Below are 15,762 nucleotides of genomic sequence, written 5' to 3' on the forward strand. Positions count from 1 at the left end.
AGATGAGACAGAGTTTGTCAGACTGTGTTACAAGACTACTCCACATCCTTTGGCAATGTTTAAGTCCCGAGGCTTCCTTATTTAAGTGTCACGACTACACACTCCATGCATCCCTTTGGAGCCTTACTCAATCTCTCCATCTATACGCCGACCTAGAGATTCCTCTCTGGATTCAACATCTGAAGAGGGATTTCCCCAGTTTAAACCACTGCTTCTTCATTGATATCACTTTAACTGGTGCGTCATGCTGGTCCCCATCATCAACGAATACTGACACGATTCAGCAGTTCTCAGACGCAAGGTCGATTGGTCACGTGCCCAGGCACGTGCATTCAATTGGTGGAGGTATGTCTCATTGTCTCTGCTGTTGACTCTGGTCCAACTTACTTAAGCTAGTCGTCATTGACTTCAGGTCAATTTGACTTTCGCCGACTAACTTACACAAAGTAAGTGAGCTCCCCCAACCATCTCATCATTCCGGTGCTCTCACTAACCACTGTTCTGAACCAGCAGAGTCAACCCAATTCCTTCAGTACGTGCGCTACCCCCTCGTCTTCGCTACTTTGACTTTGCCTCACAGCGACAGATTCTGACTTTGACAGAACCTTCGGTCCGTAGGGCATCCCTCCTCCTCCAGGCTTCACTTAGCCTTCCTGTCCGTCTCAAGTCTGACATGTCTTAGCAGAACCCCGCCATTACCCCGCGTTCATCCGTATGTCCCTTCTTCTTCTCCCCTCACCTTGACCCATTCACCCATTGACACTCCCTGCCCAGCAGAACTCTGTTCGCAGACACATGTCCGTAAGCCAGTGCAGAGCCTTCTCCCTATCTTCTCATCAAGCCACCACTGACCAGAGCTATCTTAGCAGCTTTGCTTTCATGGTCTCAGACTATGACCGGCCTGGTCTGTATAGCCCTTAATTAGAGCGTTGTCTGTATTGATAGACCGTTTACTGACTCAGAATTACTCTCTAGTTGACCCTCGTACGAGCGGGAGGACGCCGAGCACACATTCGGCTTCAATGATCACATTCTGTAGCCACTCTTCGTGGCCGGCTGAGTTGTAACTTCCCTATCAAACTGTATTGGATCCTTTACTAACAAGCTCTAGCAGGCCTGAAAAGGCAGCTAGGAAGGTAGCCTGGTCGGTCGTCAGGGTCCTGCCTTGCCTTATAGCTTCTTCTAGGTCCCTCAGTTGCGATAGCTCTTCAGCTAGCCAGTCTAGGGATATCGTACGAGATAGGATATCTGGATCCATACGACTGATCATATCAATCAGGGTACAGTCAAAAATAGCCATCTGTAAGTTACCTTAAATACCTTGATAATCCCCAATTAATAACATCTGTTATTAGTGACTAGGCTAGACTGGTTCCTTGACGAGAAGTTCTTCTTGATGGCTGCAGCCATCGTACGAAGCTTGCGGCATTCGTGGCCTGCAGCTTCTGCCAGCACCGATTCGATCGCATCGATAAGGTCGTGGTTGGTTGTACGATAGGCCTGATTGGCCTGCAGGCTGTTGCGTAGTAAGTTAAAGTACAAGTTTCGCTGGTACTCTACACTCCTCTGACCATAGTTTTCCTAGCAGCAGGCATCGTGATGGTGGCTATGATCGATGTTAGCAACTGTGACTAATAGGTATGTAAGTTGCCTTTGCAACTGCTACTAAAACCGAACTAACCGAGTTGAGGGAAAGTCAGGTCAGGGAACGTACTTGTGAGTTTGCGCTCGATCTCTTAGTTGGGTAGGGTCTAACTGACCTTTAAGTGGAAGTGTGATAGACTTAGCCCGGTATGTAAGTATACTCTTTAATTGCCTCCCTCTTATATCTAAGCTCCTGTCAAGTCTCTGTCGATAATGACCTTTTATTAAGGTTGAAAAGGTCGATCTAAGTGTATGCAAGCTTTCCCCCTCTTTCCCTGTTGCGCTAGAAGCTGACCTGCAGTGTCTTAGTCTTTTGGGTAGGGTGCAGGAAGAAGGCTGACACAGCTGCCGAGGGGTAAGTATGTGCCATTCCATCTTGGTATCTCATAACACGCAGCTAACCAATAGTGGACCTGCAGGCGGTATTAATACTGCTTGATCAAGGCAGCAATTGCGCCACTGAGGCAGATAAACCTTATACGATTTTGACCTTTTGAGATACAGGCCTACTATAGGGGCCTCATTGTTTAAGCCTTCGTATATAAAGTTAGAAGCTCGATAGCCTCATAAGGCTGACAGCAAGGGAAAAAAAATAGATTGTGCTATGGGTCGCAAAACTCTCTGGTCTCCTCTCTCCTGCTTCTGTGAAAAGTCTATCTGACACCTTCGTGTGATTGGTCGTATCGCATGACTCATGATCTCCACACCGCCAGCTATAAAACCTCGCCCGCCCCTCCAAAGTCTTTTACCTTTCAATACCATCATCCTCGACTTTACCCTTCACCATCGTCGCTCACACCACCATGGCTCCAAAAGCCCTCACAAATCTGCCTTCTGAGATTCGTCAGCAGATCTTCAGAGAGTGTCTACAGGTAGATGGGGGCTATGTCTACGATGTTCAGACTGATAAACTGACGAATGCCGACGGGACCGCGATTGATCTATCCCTTCTTTATACTTGTCGCTCGATCGCAAATGACACCAGGGCGATGCCACTAGCAGTCAATACAATTCAGTTCTCGACTGTCTTCCGTCAAGACTGGTGCAACTTGGCCGGATGCTTCGCTCTTGCTGCTACCACTCACTACGTTCTGGAGCAAGACTTTGTGTTTCATTTAGCTAAATTCATCACTCCTGAGATGTTCACCGAGCTCGAGTCAATATGCCCGGGCTTTCAGCAACTACTTGAGTTTGAGCTCGTCGAGCACAACAGATGGATACATGAGAACAACGACCCTGGATACTATTTCCAGACCGTCAAATTTCGACCAGCTGTGTGCAGCATGGTACGACAATTTATGAAAGTGGTCGACATGTTCAAGATCAATGGGATGTCTTTTCATCGTCCCTTCCGTCTTCTACACACTGAAGCCAACGCAAACAACGGCAGTGGTTCAAGTGATCGCAGGCGGCAGAAATGGGTCCAAGGCGAAGTTCGCGAGGCTACATCATATTGTCTGAAACTTATCTCCGAGACGCAACCTGATGAGTTTAAGAAATATGTATACAAATCTCTACCCCATTGGATTGGAATTCGTCCCGCCGACGACTTTATCCACTTGAGATTCAACCTGTGGGATATCCCTTCTCAGGAGCGAGTGGCGCATATGATGGAGTTATTTGAGATTGGGCCGTTTGTTTGGGAACTTCCAGCTACCTGGTACTACACCCCGCGCAGCTTCTACGATCAAGTTGTGAAAGGTGCCCCGCAAGATCGACGGTCTCCAGAGTTTGAGAAACCGGATAATTTATTGGAGCACTTCACCAGTCGATGTCGTGAGAAGCTAAGGTTTTCTGCCACGGCTGCTGCAATTCGCTTTATTCAACAACTTACAATTAGCCAGCGGAAGCAGATGAGGAGTATTGTATTGCATGAGGACTTGCCATCGGTGAATCTGCCGTCTCGTCATACCCAGGGGTTAATTCCCTTTTTGAAAGAGAATCACATGCTTCGAGTCGAGCGTCGTGCCAGTGTTTTTGGCTGTGTAACAAGCCAGCGTCCCCACTCCATCATTGCTTATATGGACAGTGATGAGGACATACCCCTACCGACAGAGATTGCGAACCGAGAGTTTGAGGCTAGCATATACTACTGGCTCCTTGACGCTTTCGCGGTGGCGGATTCGGGCGTTAGCACCAATTGCTTCACTTTTGTTTTAGAAGCTGGGCAACACAGGGATTACTGCGCTGACCTTTTCCAGAAGGTGATCCAGACAGAAATCTCCAAGTCGAAGGCTTGGAAGATATGCTTGGATACCGGCCTCTTGGCATCTTTAAGACAAAGTACACGTGACCGCAATGCGACCAGATTTGCAAAGGACCCGAGGTTTGAGAAACTCATTGATCAGTTGGCGAACCAAACATCGAATTTGTGGTGCGACTTCAACCCCGGGGCACCATTGGATGTAGAAGCATTGGTTGAGGATGTCAAGGTAAAGCACGGGGAAACCATTTCGGATAAGTGGGTGAGCAAGTCGGATTTCGACGTCATTCCTTTGCCATATGATCTATACCATGATACAATGGTGGCTCCGAATTTCGAATTTCAGACCCGGCAAGAGTATATTGAGTCACGGGGCGTGAATGATAACGCGGAAGACTCATAGGTGACTTGGATAGATAGACTGTCTAGGAAGGTGCTGCAATTTAAAGGAGATCTTGGGACGCTAGTAATCGACGGGGTTGGTGGACGGCATGTAGTAGAAGGTGAGTGTTGGATTTCGAGACTGATACTGCATATCCAATGACTACCTGAATCATATTTCTTTGTCCTTTAAATTTGAAAGATCCGTTAGCCAACATGGTTAAATCTACAGCAGGCGAGTGCTTCTATGGAATCCGTTCAAAATGAAGGCCTTTTGTATTTAAACTCAAGAAAGCTGAAGTCTAGGATAAACAAGTTTTATTTATAAAATAATAGAATAAGGCAATGTATCAGACTATGTTACACATAAGCCTCAAAAGAGCCCTACGAGGCACAGTCATGTTGTATTACTGCTACGTTCACTCCGAATCCCAAACGTGGACGAGAAAGGAAGCTCAAGGTCAATGAAGACAAAGGGATGCGATGAGTAGAGAGCATAGGTCATCAGCATCAGGGCCTCATAGATGAAGTAAATCTGCAGGCCATCTTACAACAACTCATTCTAGAACTTGGCTGTCTCAAAAACACCATGTCGTCCTGCTCCACTACTGAAATTCGCCGCGCCCTTCACACTCTCGGTCGTAATGACCTTGACCCCATTCTCAAACTCATTCCTCAACGCATCCTGAAACGACGATGCGTTATATACGGAGTAGTAACAATTCGCCCTGTCCACATTCATGCACTCCTGCGGAAACATCAGAAGCTGCTTCGCAATCTTAGTCGCCTCCACCAACACCTGTCCCTTGGGTACAACACGGTTGGCGAGTCCAAACTGCAACGCCTCCTGCGCCGAGACAGGTCTTCCAGTGAGGATCATGTCCATCGCTCGGCCGAGGCCGATGATAGCCTGTAGCCGAACAGTACCGCCGTCGATGAGGGGAACGCCAAATCTTCGGCAAAACACACCGAAAACAGCATCTTCCTCGGCAATGCGCATATCGCCTATGAGCGAGAGCTCCAAGCCTCCAGCGACAGCGTAGCCCGCAACGGCGCTGATAACGGGCTTCTTCACCTGCATTCTTGATGGGCCGATGGGGCCGATGTTGCGGTCCTCGACTTGATGGCTCGGGTCGATGATTGGGCCAAGGTAGCTGTCAGTTCCCTGCGCGGGGTTCCATTTGGCGACTTCGTGGAGATCGAAGCCTGCGCAGAAAGTACCGTGTGCACCGTAGATGATGCACACCTTTTGCGTGGCGTCGTTCTCAAACGCTAGGACGGCGTCGGTGAGCTTCTTGGCTGTAGGTCCGTCTATGGCATTTTTGCGGTGAGGGCGTGAAAGAGTAATGGTTGTGATTCCATCAGGAGTCTGGGATACCTGAACTGCTTGAGGCTCGGTATCAGACATGTTTGAGATGAGGGAGTTGTTATAAGTGCTGAGGCAACGAGGAAGAATAACCCGTTCAAACTGCCTTTTATAACCTGCATCGGCTGGATCGGATCATCAGTCCGTTATAACCGATGGCCAGTTTACTGTTAATTATTATTAATACGAGGGGAATGTATACTGAAGGGCGTGGCTCATGAAGTAATTGGACGTCTCCCCAGCTTTGACGTCTGCACAGGATATTTTGAGTTTAGCGCCATCCGATAGCCTCGGCAATGAGGCTGTCCTTATGAGGGAATCTTGGAAGAGGTAGGTAGATGCAAACAGACGCTTAGCTTTCATTCCAAGATGATTCGCAATTAAATCTACGAGGACTCAGAAGCGAAAAGAGTAGCACTATCGTGATAGAAACTCGTAGGTCTCTTGTCAGGCTTGTGAATGTGAGCATTGTCGGGAACACTTTAATCCGGTCTGGTCTCATCAGTCTAACCGAATCCAATCGTCCCTGAACTCGCAACGCGACGAACATCTATACAATCAAGGATACAGTTCCTGCAACCATGGAGTCAAGAGAAATTAATTCTGGCCTCCTCATGCGGCTCCTCACTTTACTTCTCTACAACATTAACAGAATACCATGCGTCCGCCGCCTACGAAAACATCCAGAGCGTATCCTCCTAGTCTCATCCAAGCTCTGTATCAAAGCAACCGCTTTCACAACGCTGACTGAAGCAAACACCATACAATTCGTTACGAATAACACATCAATACCAGTTCCAAAGTGTACTGTAGCGTCTATATACTTATGGAAAGGATCCGGGGTTGGGATCTATCTCAAAATTGGACGCAACGATCTGACGACTCTAAAGCGCGACTTCTCGCGCAATTGAAGGCATTGATCACAGAGCTACGCAGCATTGTCCCACCGGATGGCGTTGGTATCTCCAACGTTAATGGGGGTCCCATCTTTGACCGGCGTCTTCCTGATAAATCCTTCTGGGTTCCTTTTGCAACAATTCAAAAGTTTCATCGAGAGTTACGTCGTGGTCTTGAGCTTAGAGATGGTGAAGGAGCCTTTCCGGGTCTAAGGGAACTCATAGACTTTCACAATGGGCCATGGGAGGGCCCAGTCTTCACTCACGGTGACCTAAGCAGTCTCAATATTATGGCTGATGGGGATACGGTGACAGGCATTGTGGACTGGGAGTCGGCTGGATGGATGCCGCCATACTGGGAGTATACATCAGCTTGGCACGTTAATCCACGAAATACATTCTGGCGCGATGCGGTCGACGGGTTCCTGACACCTTTACCGCATGAGTTGGAAATGGAAAGAATACGTCGGCAGTACTTTGGCGAATTCTAACTGGGCCCCAACATACAACTCTTCTACGATTTGAATTCTCCGTAATGCCAAATCCTCAAGGTAAAAGCTCCTTTTCTTCAAGAAGAGTGACTATACGTCAGCATCGGACTGTCCTTCGGCAGCTTGATCATCAAATCGATGCTGCAAGGCTTTCTTCTCAACGTACCACAAAGCCGCATCGCGGACTGTTGTATAGTCTAGCACCGGAGTTCCCAGCGCCTTACTCTGGGTCTGCAGGGCTACGAGTGCCTCTTTGGTCCATTCAACAAAAGTCTATCCCGGCTGTCCCCCTCACGGGTACACTCCTCAAAGTAGCTTCAAGTCTCTTCAGGCTTGAATACGAACTAACATCATGAGGGCAGACACAGTACCAGTCTCATGCTCACTGAACTCCTAGGCTCACTGCGTACCACTATAGATTGTTCTTCAGCAGGGAAACGCTTTCCGCGCGTCTCGCCGTCTTCAACTTTGCGACCGACTAGGAGAACCCAGTTATATCTGTTACCAACTCGTCAATTCAGAATAGGCCCTGACTGTATATGAAGACTAACTTAAGCTACCCGCCAGTCTCTTGCACAGTACCCTCTCGAGCACACAGTCCGCCATGTAGACGATTTTCAATACATTAAATGCTGCATGTCTGTCATCTATCCACGTAGTGACTATAGCGATTCTTATTGAGTGTCAGGTGATGAACAATGGTGTCAAATGTGGGCTAAGTTTGGGCTCTGGTCGGCTTGTAAAAGGCATAATAGAGTAGTACTTATGAAGACTTGATGGTGATAATAAATCCACTAATAGCAATGTTGAATTGGTAATATCCCAATGGGCTGTTACCTTTCACAGGCTCTTTAGACAAGACACCCTTGCCCCGTTTTTGCAGCGTTATGTCGCTGAAGACAAATAGACAGTCAACATCGTCGACGAGGTCCATTAAGCTCACTGGCACTGCTATAAATCACCGTTGCTAAAGTTTCATCCTACGATTTATTGAACCTACTTATACTTTAGGAAAGACTACAAAACAGTGTTGATTACGCCAATTGCTTCGATGATATTCTTTTATGCCCTACCCTACAAGGTATCAACCCGAGGAACGCGATTCTTCGCCCTCAAGACATGCCAAGCTTCTGACGCGTAATGATAGTCACCTTGAGCGTTATCAGCCAGCTTGGAAGCTTATGAGATTCCCCGGAAATAATTAGGTTGCATAGTCTGCCTTTATGTGCCCCCCTGCGTCAATTCTCAGCTTCACGCGTACGTGATTCTGGTCTTTGCTTTGATTCGCTGAATTTGCGTCTGACTCATCAGCAACCACATAGCCATTCGAATCCCAACACCATTTTTCACCACCTACCTTGAGCGAAAGCGCCTAAAGCCACATAGTTGAACATATTTGGGCCACTCGCTCTGGTAATCCGCTCTTCAAGCGCGTAAAAATGGCCGCATTCCTTCGGAAAATACAATGGCCTGGCAGGGCATGGAAGCCTCTTGTCTTCTCCAGCCCCGATGTCCCAAAAGTCCCCAAAGAGGTGAGAATAGAGGAAGAGCGGTTCCCTGACTACGTCGCGTCTCGCTACTATCCCGTCAAAATTGGGGAAGTCCTGCGCGACCGCTACCAAGTTGTCGGGAAGTTGGGCTTTGGAGCGAGCTCGACCGTTTGGCTGGCACGGGACCTGGAGTAAGCCACTCAAGACCTTTGGAGGCTGCTAATGTAGGAAACTCTCTGCTAATATCAGGCAGTGGTCGTCGACATGTCGCGCTAAAACTCTTCATTAATAATCAGTCCATGGGACAGCAGCTGGAGAATGAGCTCGAAATGTACAAGCGCATCTCTGCCTCCTCATCAAAGCATCCTGGCCGCAGCGCGGTAAGAGAACTGCTTGAATCGTTCGATGTTACGGGGCCCGATGGTTCTCATCGGTGTCTTGTTCATCCTCCGCTCTGGGAGAGCATGTGGACATTCCTAAACCGCAATCCAGTAAGAAGACTACCGCCAGTGGTCCTCGCTGTCACCTTGCGTCGACTCTTTCAAGCGCTCGATTATCTCCATACAGAGTGCAAGGTTATACATACAGGTATTGTTACGTAGTCCTCCTCGGGACTGGGACATTTTCTGACGCATTGACGCATAGATATCAAAGGAGACAATATCATGTTCGGTATTTATGACGACTCAGTATTCACTGCTTTTGAACAGGAAGAGCAGAGCGAGCCGACTCCACGGAAGGAGGTTGACGGCAGAACGATCCACATATCGCGAGAACTTCGAAAACCCAAGGACTATGGCGGGCCTGTTCTATGCGACTTTGGCTCAGCTGTTGTAGGTGATGTAGAACATTGCGAAGATATCCAACCAGACATTTACAGAGCTCCTGAGGTCATTCTCGAAGCTCCTTGGTCCTTCAAGGTGGATATATGGAACGCAGGATGCATGGTAAGCCACTCAAAGCAACGTTTTGTGCACTGAAGCTGATTGCTTTTTGTACCAGATTTGGGATATCTTTGAAGGTCGGCATATGTTTACAGGGCATGATCCCGAGTTCCAGAAATACCGCAGCAGAGCACATCTCGCTGAGATCATTGCCCTCCTCGGCCAGCCGCCATCAAATGTCCTTGAAGCCGGCAAGGCCAGTCGCAAGTTCTTTACAGACACCGGTAAGTAGTTCCCAAAGTACTTCAAGAAGTTATGCCGTTGCTTAGAATCACATTGTTAGGCGATTTCCGTAATCAGATCCCCATTCTAGAAAGCACTTCTCTTGTTGAACAAGAAATCAGCCTTGAGGGTGAGAGAAAACAATTGTTTCTTGCCATGATGAATAGGATGCTTCAATGGGATCCGGCTAAGAGAGCATCAGCAAAAGAACTTGCTGAAGACCCGTGGATTATGGCGTATATGTAGTACAGCTGGGAAGTTAGCAACCGCGGGAATTGCGATTTGTATCAAGATGTGTTGATCAAGGACACTACTTCTACTTGACGGACCGGCTACGTTTCTTAGCATTGCTGAAAAAGTAAGAAATGGAAAAATTTATATTGCTGTAGATGAATATCATGTAACTAACTTCTCTCTGCTGATTTAAGCTCTCAGCCACAAGCCTTAACTGCAAATGGCACTTCTAGATCTTGTGATGACTCCGCTACCGCTCTCCGACCCGGGCACGCTATTCACAGCCGTGAAGCCCGCCGATAAACCCAGGACGATGCAAGCGATGCCTATTAACAGTTTAACTAACCTAGTACCTTGGACAGCTCTAGGGTCGCTTCCCGAACCACCCACGCCGCCGAAACTTGCTGACCGACCGAGGATGGTCCTGAGCCCCATTCATCGCGTTCGTCGACCCGATCTGAACACACGCCCCAGCGAAGTCCTGCCAGATATAAATGAAGTTGAAATGAATCACCCCTGCTATTCTTTTGCGCCAATTGAAGATGATTGGAATCCGATGACATGACAAGTCCGGTCACGCATATGAACGTCGAGAGACGAAACGCAAAGGCTGAGCTCGGACTCGGCAAAGTTCGATCAGGGTGCTGAAATCGCAGAACCCGGCCATGCCCAGATTCTTCCATCTTTGCCATCGAAACCGATGGATATGTTATTTTATGGCCTTGTCATCAAGGCTCGTTGGTTGCCTCTCCATAGAATAGAACGACTGGTACTCTACCGTCACTAACATGGTCCCCGTGCTGCTCCAGCGAGACAAAGACCATTCTCTCTATCTCGTACTTGCCTTTCAGCTGCAAATGAAGGGTTCGCGGCCAGAGCTACCAGCCTCATATCGGTTTATGCTTGCTTATGGCTGATCAGAATTAAACTGGCCAACCCCATGGTTCCCACAGCCTAATGCAGCCAGAGCCGGTATGAGGGCCAGACGATGCTCGACGGCTATTTATGCAAAGTGGATATAAGAGACTAGGCAGGAAGCAATAGGTAAGAAGTGTTAAGAGAGCATATCTATACACTGCATTACTTCTACCTGAGGGTTAACAAGATCCTGATAAAGTTAAGAGATATAGCAACAACTTATAAGTGTATGCCCGGACCTTGACTTTTCTCATCGTCTCTCTACAATCGCTAACTCGAACGCAAAGGCCGTCGTAGGATCCTTATGCTTCATCTTCAAGCTAAACATCCCCTCCTTTACGACCTCTTCCCTCTCCTCAAGATCAAGCGGGCTATCAACACGCCTGAACTTATCCCCATCAACAACACGAAACGCCAATGTCTTGACTTTGACTCGTGTATCATCTGTTAAGCCAACTACATCAATGGACCAATTCCCTGATCTTGAACGAGTACCAGCCAATATCCGCACAACATCTTCCTCAACAGTCGCATAGACGTCCAGCAATCCATCTGAACTAGCAGTAGCCTTCAGACGTTGACCCTTCATGCTGGAGGCGTAGTACTTGTAGACCTGATACTCAGCCGTCGGCCAGTAGCCTTCGCCCTCGATGGCGTAACTACCGTCACTGCCGTTCGGCTTACTCAAAAGACCTAGTATCATTAGTATCTGAACCACGGCCATGTTGGACAGACTTACCAGCCATAAAGTCATGCAAGGCTCCAGCAATCGCCCAATTGCCTCTAAGGCCGTTTGCATTCTCTCGCTCAAGACCAGCAATCCACCATGCTCCTGCAGAAGGAACCTGTTCTCCATAAACCGCATACTCGTTGATGTTCACATCTTGCGCTTTCTCCAGAGGGATGCCGTGCTTGGATAACATGTCGTAGAATGAAGCCATTGAGCTCGCCATGGTGACTGCTTCGTCGCCGCCCTCCATGTGCCAGGACCATTGATCGGGTAGGCTGTCTTTGCAGCGAGACAGGAAAGCCGACCACCATTCATGCGATACCGAAGGAATGGCTGACATGCTTGGACCAGTGATGCGAGTAGTAGGCAGTACTTCGCTACGAATATGTTAGAAGAAGTTTATGTACCTGAGGAGCAACATACCGAATCTTCTTGAACGAACGAGTCCAGAGCTCCAACCACTGCTCCATCGAACGATTCCAAAAAAAGCTCAAATCTGGTTCATTCCAGATATCGACAACAAGGCCGTCAATCATATCAGACTTCTTCACATCATCAAGCGTCCGTTCCAGAAAAGCGTCCCAACTCGTCCAATCATTGTCATCTCCAGGGTACGCAAAGCCTTCCGACTGTCCGCCATCAGCACCCCAAGCCGCAGGGAGCAAGTAAATGAACTGGCCGCCGTATTTTCGGGCAGTCTTATAGTTACTCAACGCCGAAGCAAAACGAGCCTAATCGTGTCAATACATATACCAAACATTCTCGGAGGCAATTTACCTCGTAGTCTTGAAGACTAACGGCGTAGCCTTTAGTCCCGGGTAACTGAGATCCTCCGCCGCGACCATAATTGAACCCAATGGCTTTGTAGAAGTGATCTGGTATCTGATCAGGTTTATCTGGTATTCCGTACAGAATACCAGAGGCGAGATGGCGAGGCGGTCCTGTTTGAACGCCGACGTCTACCGTTGCTACGCCGACAACAGGGTCTTTGATCGTGTTGACCTCTGAAGGCAGGCTTTTCAGCATGGACATGTACTCCTCCGGCATTTTGGCGAGGGTTTGTGCTTGCTTGCTTGCTTGATAGTGTGAGTTGAAGTGTTGAGCGCTGAGGTATATACCCATGGAACAACTGAGACTAAGCCTTTAATGGGAACTCCGGTGGGATGCGAAAATTGTCGCAATGAGGTGACAGGGCAAAAATAGAGTTATTCTCCGCCAACTTTCGGCGAAAAACTCAATTATTTTGGTTCATGAGTCATGTTTTGCAATGCCAGTTTCAATTCATGTACCATTCCCTTCCACCGGAGCGTCTTGACTCGTGATGATGCGATTAGTGAACTAACCCCTCCAGGCATTCTCCGGTGGGAGATCAGCTCCAATTGGACGAGAAAATAGCATCAATCCCCCGCAAAGATCATCAAACCTAATCTCTTACTCTATCCCCATGGGGGGACAATCTTGGCACGATGCTACTTAAAGACGCGACGATCCTCCAATTCCCTCCATCTCATCGCCATTCTTCACAATGTCTCTCGACGAGAAACAAAACACCGACCACGTCGAACAAGATGTCACCTCACAGAAAGAATGGAGCCATGTTCAAGGCGAGCAAGGCGCCTCCATCGACCGCAACATGTCCCTCTGGGAAGCTATAAAAGCCTACCCGGGTGCTATAGCATGGTCGTTCCTCTTATCATCGTCCATCATCATGGAAGGCTATGACATTGTCCTCATCGGAAATCTCATGGCTCAGCCGGCGTTTCAGAAAGCTTATGGTGATTGGTATGGCGAGAAGCTCGGATACCAGATTTCCGGACCATGGCAGGCTGGTCTTGGGAATGGGACTGCCGTGGGGACGATCATTGGTGCGTTTGCTAATGGTTGGCTTACGGAGCGATTTGGATATCGTCGGACGCTTGTTGCGTCTCTTATTGCAGTTACGGGATTCATCTTTATTACTTTCTTTGCGCATAATCTTCCGATGCTTCTGGCAGGATCTATTCTCTGTGGTCTACCCTGGGGCGTTTTCGCAACTATGGCTCCTGCTTACGCCTCAGAGATCTGTCCAATGGCTCTTCGGGGCTATCTCGCCAACTATGTTTGCCTCTGCTGGGCTCTCGGCCAACTCCTCGCCGCTGGCGTCTTGTTCAGCTTTTCCGACAACTCAACCCAATGGGCATACCGACTGCCCTTTGCGATACAGTGGATCTGGCCTATTCCTCTCATCATAATTCTCTGGTTCACACCTGAATCGCCTTATTGGCTAGCCAAGAAGAATCGACTCGACGAAGCCAAGGGCGTTCTGCGACGTATTTCGGCCAAGAGCAGTAAGACAGATGAGGATCTTGACAAGCAGCTTGCTATGATTGTCCACACCAACAAGATCGAGAGTGAACATACCAAGGGCTCCAGCTACCTCGACTGTTTCAAGGGCATCAATCTTCGACGCACTGAGATCGTTTGTCTCGTCTTCGTCGCGCAAAATACAACTGGCGTTGGTATCGGCGGTACACCGACCTACTTCTTTGTCCAAGCTGGTGTCGATCCCAGTAACTCCTTCAAGTTCGCAACCGGTGCACTCGGACTCGCTTCCGTTGGCGTCATCATCTCTTGGTTTCTCATCTACCGCATCGGCAGACGAGCGTTATACGTCTGGGCCTGTGGCATCTGTACAGTCCTTATGCTCATCATCGGCATTCTCGCCAGCGTTCCCCAGACTCAAGCTGTCAGCTTCGGCCAAGCTGGCGTTGTTCTGATCTGGGAAATTGTCTTCTACGCTACCATCGGACCTGTTTGCTACGCCATCATCGGCGAGATTCCTGCCGTCAGTGTTCGTAGTAAGAGTATCTGTCTTGCTCGAATCGCGTACTACATCTCGCAAATCCTCAACGGTACTTACGGCCCCTACATGATCAACCCTACCGAGGGTAACTGGAAGGGCAAAGTTGGCTATTTCTGGGTACGTATCAGAATCCTCATGCTCAGTTCTCCTCTGACATTATCTAGGCTGGACTTTCTCTGTTGACTTTCACTTGGGCCTACTTCCGCCTCCCCGAAACAAAGGTATGCACTCAGTGTCACTGATGGTGATGGATCACTAACATGCACAAGGACCGAACCTTTGAGGAGATTGATATTCTTTTCGCCAACAAGACTGCTGCCAGGAAGTTTGCCGACACCAAGGTTGATGCCTATGCGGATGATTCCGAGGGGCGAATCATCAAGGATACTGATGTCTGATGTAAGGTATTGCTGGACGGATGGTGGCGGGACATCGGAGATGGTCGTGATAATACTTTGGTGTTAAAGTGATGTCTAGAAGCTATACATATCTTTATACATTGACACTAGACCCCGCGAGTCATCGGAAACTTTTGATAGCTGTGTTTATAACAAATGCGATGCCTTGAGGAACCTCACCTTTGAACCTGGTCGCCCATTGTCTACGATCAGAACTATCATATACTTGTCTGTTATGGACACACCGACAGCAGCTGTATCAATTGCAGGTCTCTCTTGTAAACCAGATCCATTCTTCTCATTCTTCTGTCTCAAATGACCTCTCTACCTGCAGGTAGTGCCTCACTAGATTCGCTCCTGATTGCCGATATAAACCCGTATGCAGCAACCATTCAGCCTCATGACTTCATCACCCCAATCGCCATCTGATCTAGGCGTCAATGATCGGGTAATTGATCTGACAGATCTAAACTATAGATCTTACCCGCGGAGATGATATCATGGCTTGTCATGACATCATAGATCGATAATGGCTGATATAACGGCTATAAAGTGTCAGACACGGAATCCACCCAGGTCGCTCGGCATTATCACAACCATCAATCACTATTGTCAACACAGTCACCTGTACAATCAAGTCTCTTCTTACCCATCAGTTTAAACTGTCAACATGTCCGACAAGCCTATCACAAACCTCACCGATACCGTGCCCAAGGCCATGGATGAGCAAGGTAGCGTTGGCAAGCAGTTCACAGGTACGACGGTCGCAAGTTGATCAGCAAGATCAAATCTAATGTTTATCTCAGAGAATGGAGCTATTGGAGGTACCGCTCAAAAGATCGGTGGTCCCTTTGATAAGGAGGGCGTGATCGGGAAGCAATTCACTACAGAGGGAAGCATTGGGGGGGCGGTTCAGAACAATATGGGTGGAGAGAAGAAAGCATGAAAAGCTGATGAATGTTAGTCGTCAGCCATCACCGTGACCCATTGATTAGCATTTCTC

General features: G+C 48.3%; 8 protein-coding genes across 8 annotated transcripts; 6 read left to right on the plus strand and 2 right to left on the minus strand.

The window, feature by feature from the left end:
- Positions 1-2: 2 nt before the first annotated feature.
- On the plus strand, positions 3-921 carry FPRO_09010 (uncharacterized protein; the record flags this gene model as incomplete). Its single annotated transcript, XM_031224499.1, has 6 exons — positions 3-345; positions 413-446; positions 514-532; positions 603-614; positions 686-712; positions 775-921. The coding sequence occupies 6 exons, from the start codon at positions 3-5 to the stop codon at positions 919-921; spliced, it is 582 nt and encodes a 193-aa protein (XP_031089752.1).
- A 1,526-nt stretch (positions 922-2,447) lies between these two features.
- FPRO_09009 (uncharacterized protein) lies at positions 2,448-4,250 on the plus strand (the record flags this gene model as incomplete). Its single annotated transcript, XM_031224500.1, has 1 exon — positions 2,448-4,250. The coding sequence occupies one exon, from the start codon at positions 2,448-2,450 to the stop codon at positions 4,248-4,250; it is 1,803 nt and encodes a 600-aa protein (XP_031089753.1).
- Positions 4,251-4,790: 540 nt separating this feature from the next.
- On the minus strand, positions 4,791-5,636 carry FPRO_09008 (uncharacterized protein; the record flags this gene model as incomplete). Its single annotated transcript, XM_031224501.1, has 1 exon — positions 4,791-5,636. The coding sequence occupies one exon, from the start codon at positions 5,634-5,636 to the stop codon at positions 4,791-4,793; it is 846 nt and encodes a 281-aa protein (XP_031089754.1).
- Positions 5,637-6,175: 539 nt separating this feature from the next.
- Positions 6,176-6,981, plus strand: FPRO_09007 (uncharacterized protein; the record flags this gene model as incomplete). Its single annotated transcript, XM_031224502.1, has 2 exons — positions 6,176-6,398; positions 6,485-6,981. 2 exons carry the CDS (start codon positions 6,176-6,178, stop codon positions 6,979-6,981), a joined length of 720 nt encoding a protein of 239 aa, XP_031089755.1.
- Positions 6,982-8,420: 1,439 nt separating this feature from the next.
- On the plus strand, positions 8,421-9,883 carry FPRO_09006 (putative dis1-suppressing protein kinase dsk1; the record flags this gene model as incomplete). The annotated part of the gene is made up of 5 exons (XM_031224504.1): positions 8,421-8,662; positions 8,725-9,059; positions 9,117-9,418; positions 9,474-9,639; positions 9,699-9,883. 5 exons carry the CDS (start codon positions 8,421-8,423, stop codon positions 9,881-9,883), a joined length of 1,230 nt encoding a protein of 409 aa, XP_031089756.1.
- A 1,156-nt stretch (positions 9,884-11,039) lies between these two features.
- On the minus strand, positions 11,040-12,566 carry FPRO_09005 (uncharacterized protein; the record flags this gene model as incomplete). The annotated part of the gene is made up of 4 exons (XM_031224505.1): positions 11,040-11,482; positions 11,529-11,896; positions 11,943-12,250; positions 12,297-12,566. 4 exons carry the CDS (start codon positions 12,564-12,566, stop codon positions 11,040-11,042), a joined length of 1,389 nt encoding a protein of 462 aa, XP_031089757.1.
- A 478-nt stretch (positions 12,567-13,044) lies between these two features.
- On the plus strand, positions 13,045-14,759 carry FPRO_09004 (putative alpha-glucoside transport protein; the record flags this gene model as incomplete). The annotated part of the gene is made up of 3 exons (XM_031224506.1): positions 13,045-14,478; positions 14,526-14,582; positions 14,631-14,759. 3 exons carry the CDS (start codon positions 13,045-13,047, stop codon positions 14,757-14,759), a joined length of 1,620 nt encoding a protein of 539 aa, XP_031089758.1.
- A 670-nt stretch (positions 14,760-15,429) lies between these two features.
- Positions 15,430-15,705, plus strand: FPRO_09003 (uncharacterized protein; the record flags this gene model as incomplete). Its single annotated transcript, XM_031224507.1, has 2 exons — positions 15,430-15,514; positions 15,566-15,705. 2 exons carry the CDS (start codon positions 15,430-15,432, stop codon positions 15,703-15,705), a joined length of 225 nt encoding a protein of 74 aa, XP_031089759.1.
- Between the last annotated feature and the right edge of the window lie 57 nt (positions 15,706-15,762).

Source organism: Fusarium proliferatum (genome assembly GCF_900067095.1).
Source record: "Fusarium proliferatum ET1 genome assembly, contig: FPRO_scaffold016, whole genome shotgun sequence".
In the NCBI taxonomy this organism is placed as follows: Eukaryota; Fungi; Ascomycota; class Sordariomycetes; order Hypocreales; family Nectriaceae; genus Fusarium; species Fusarium proliferatum.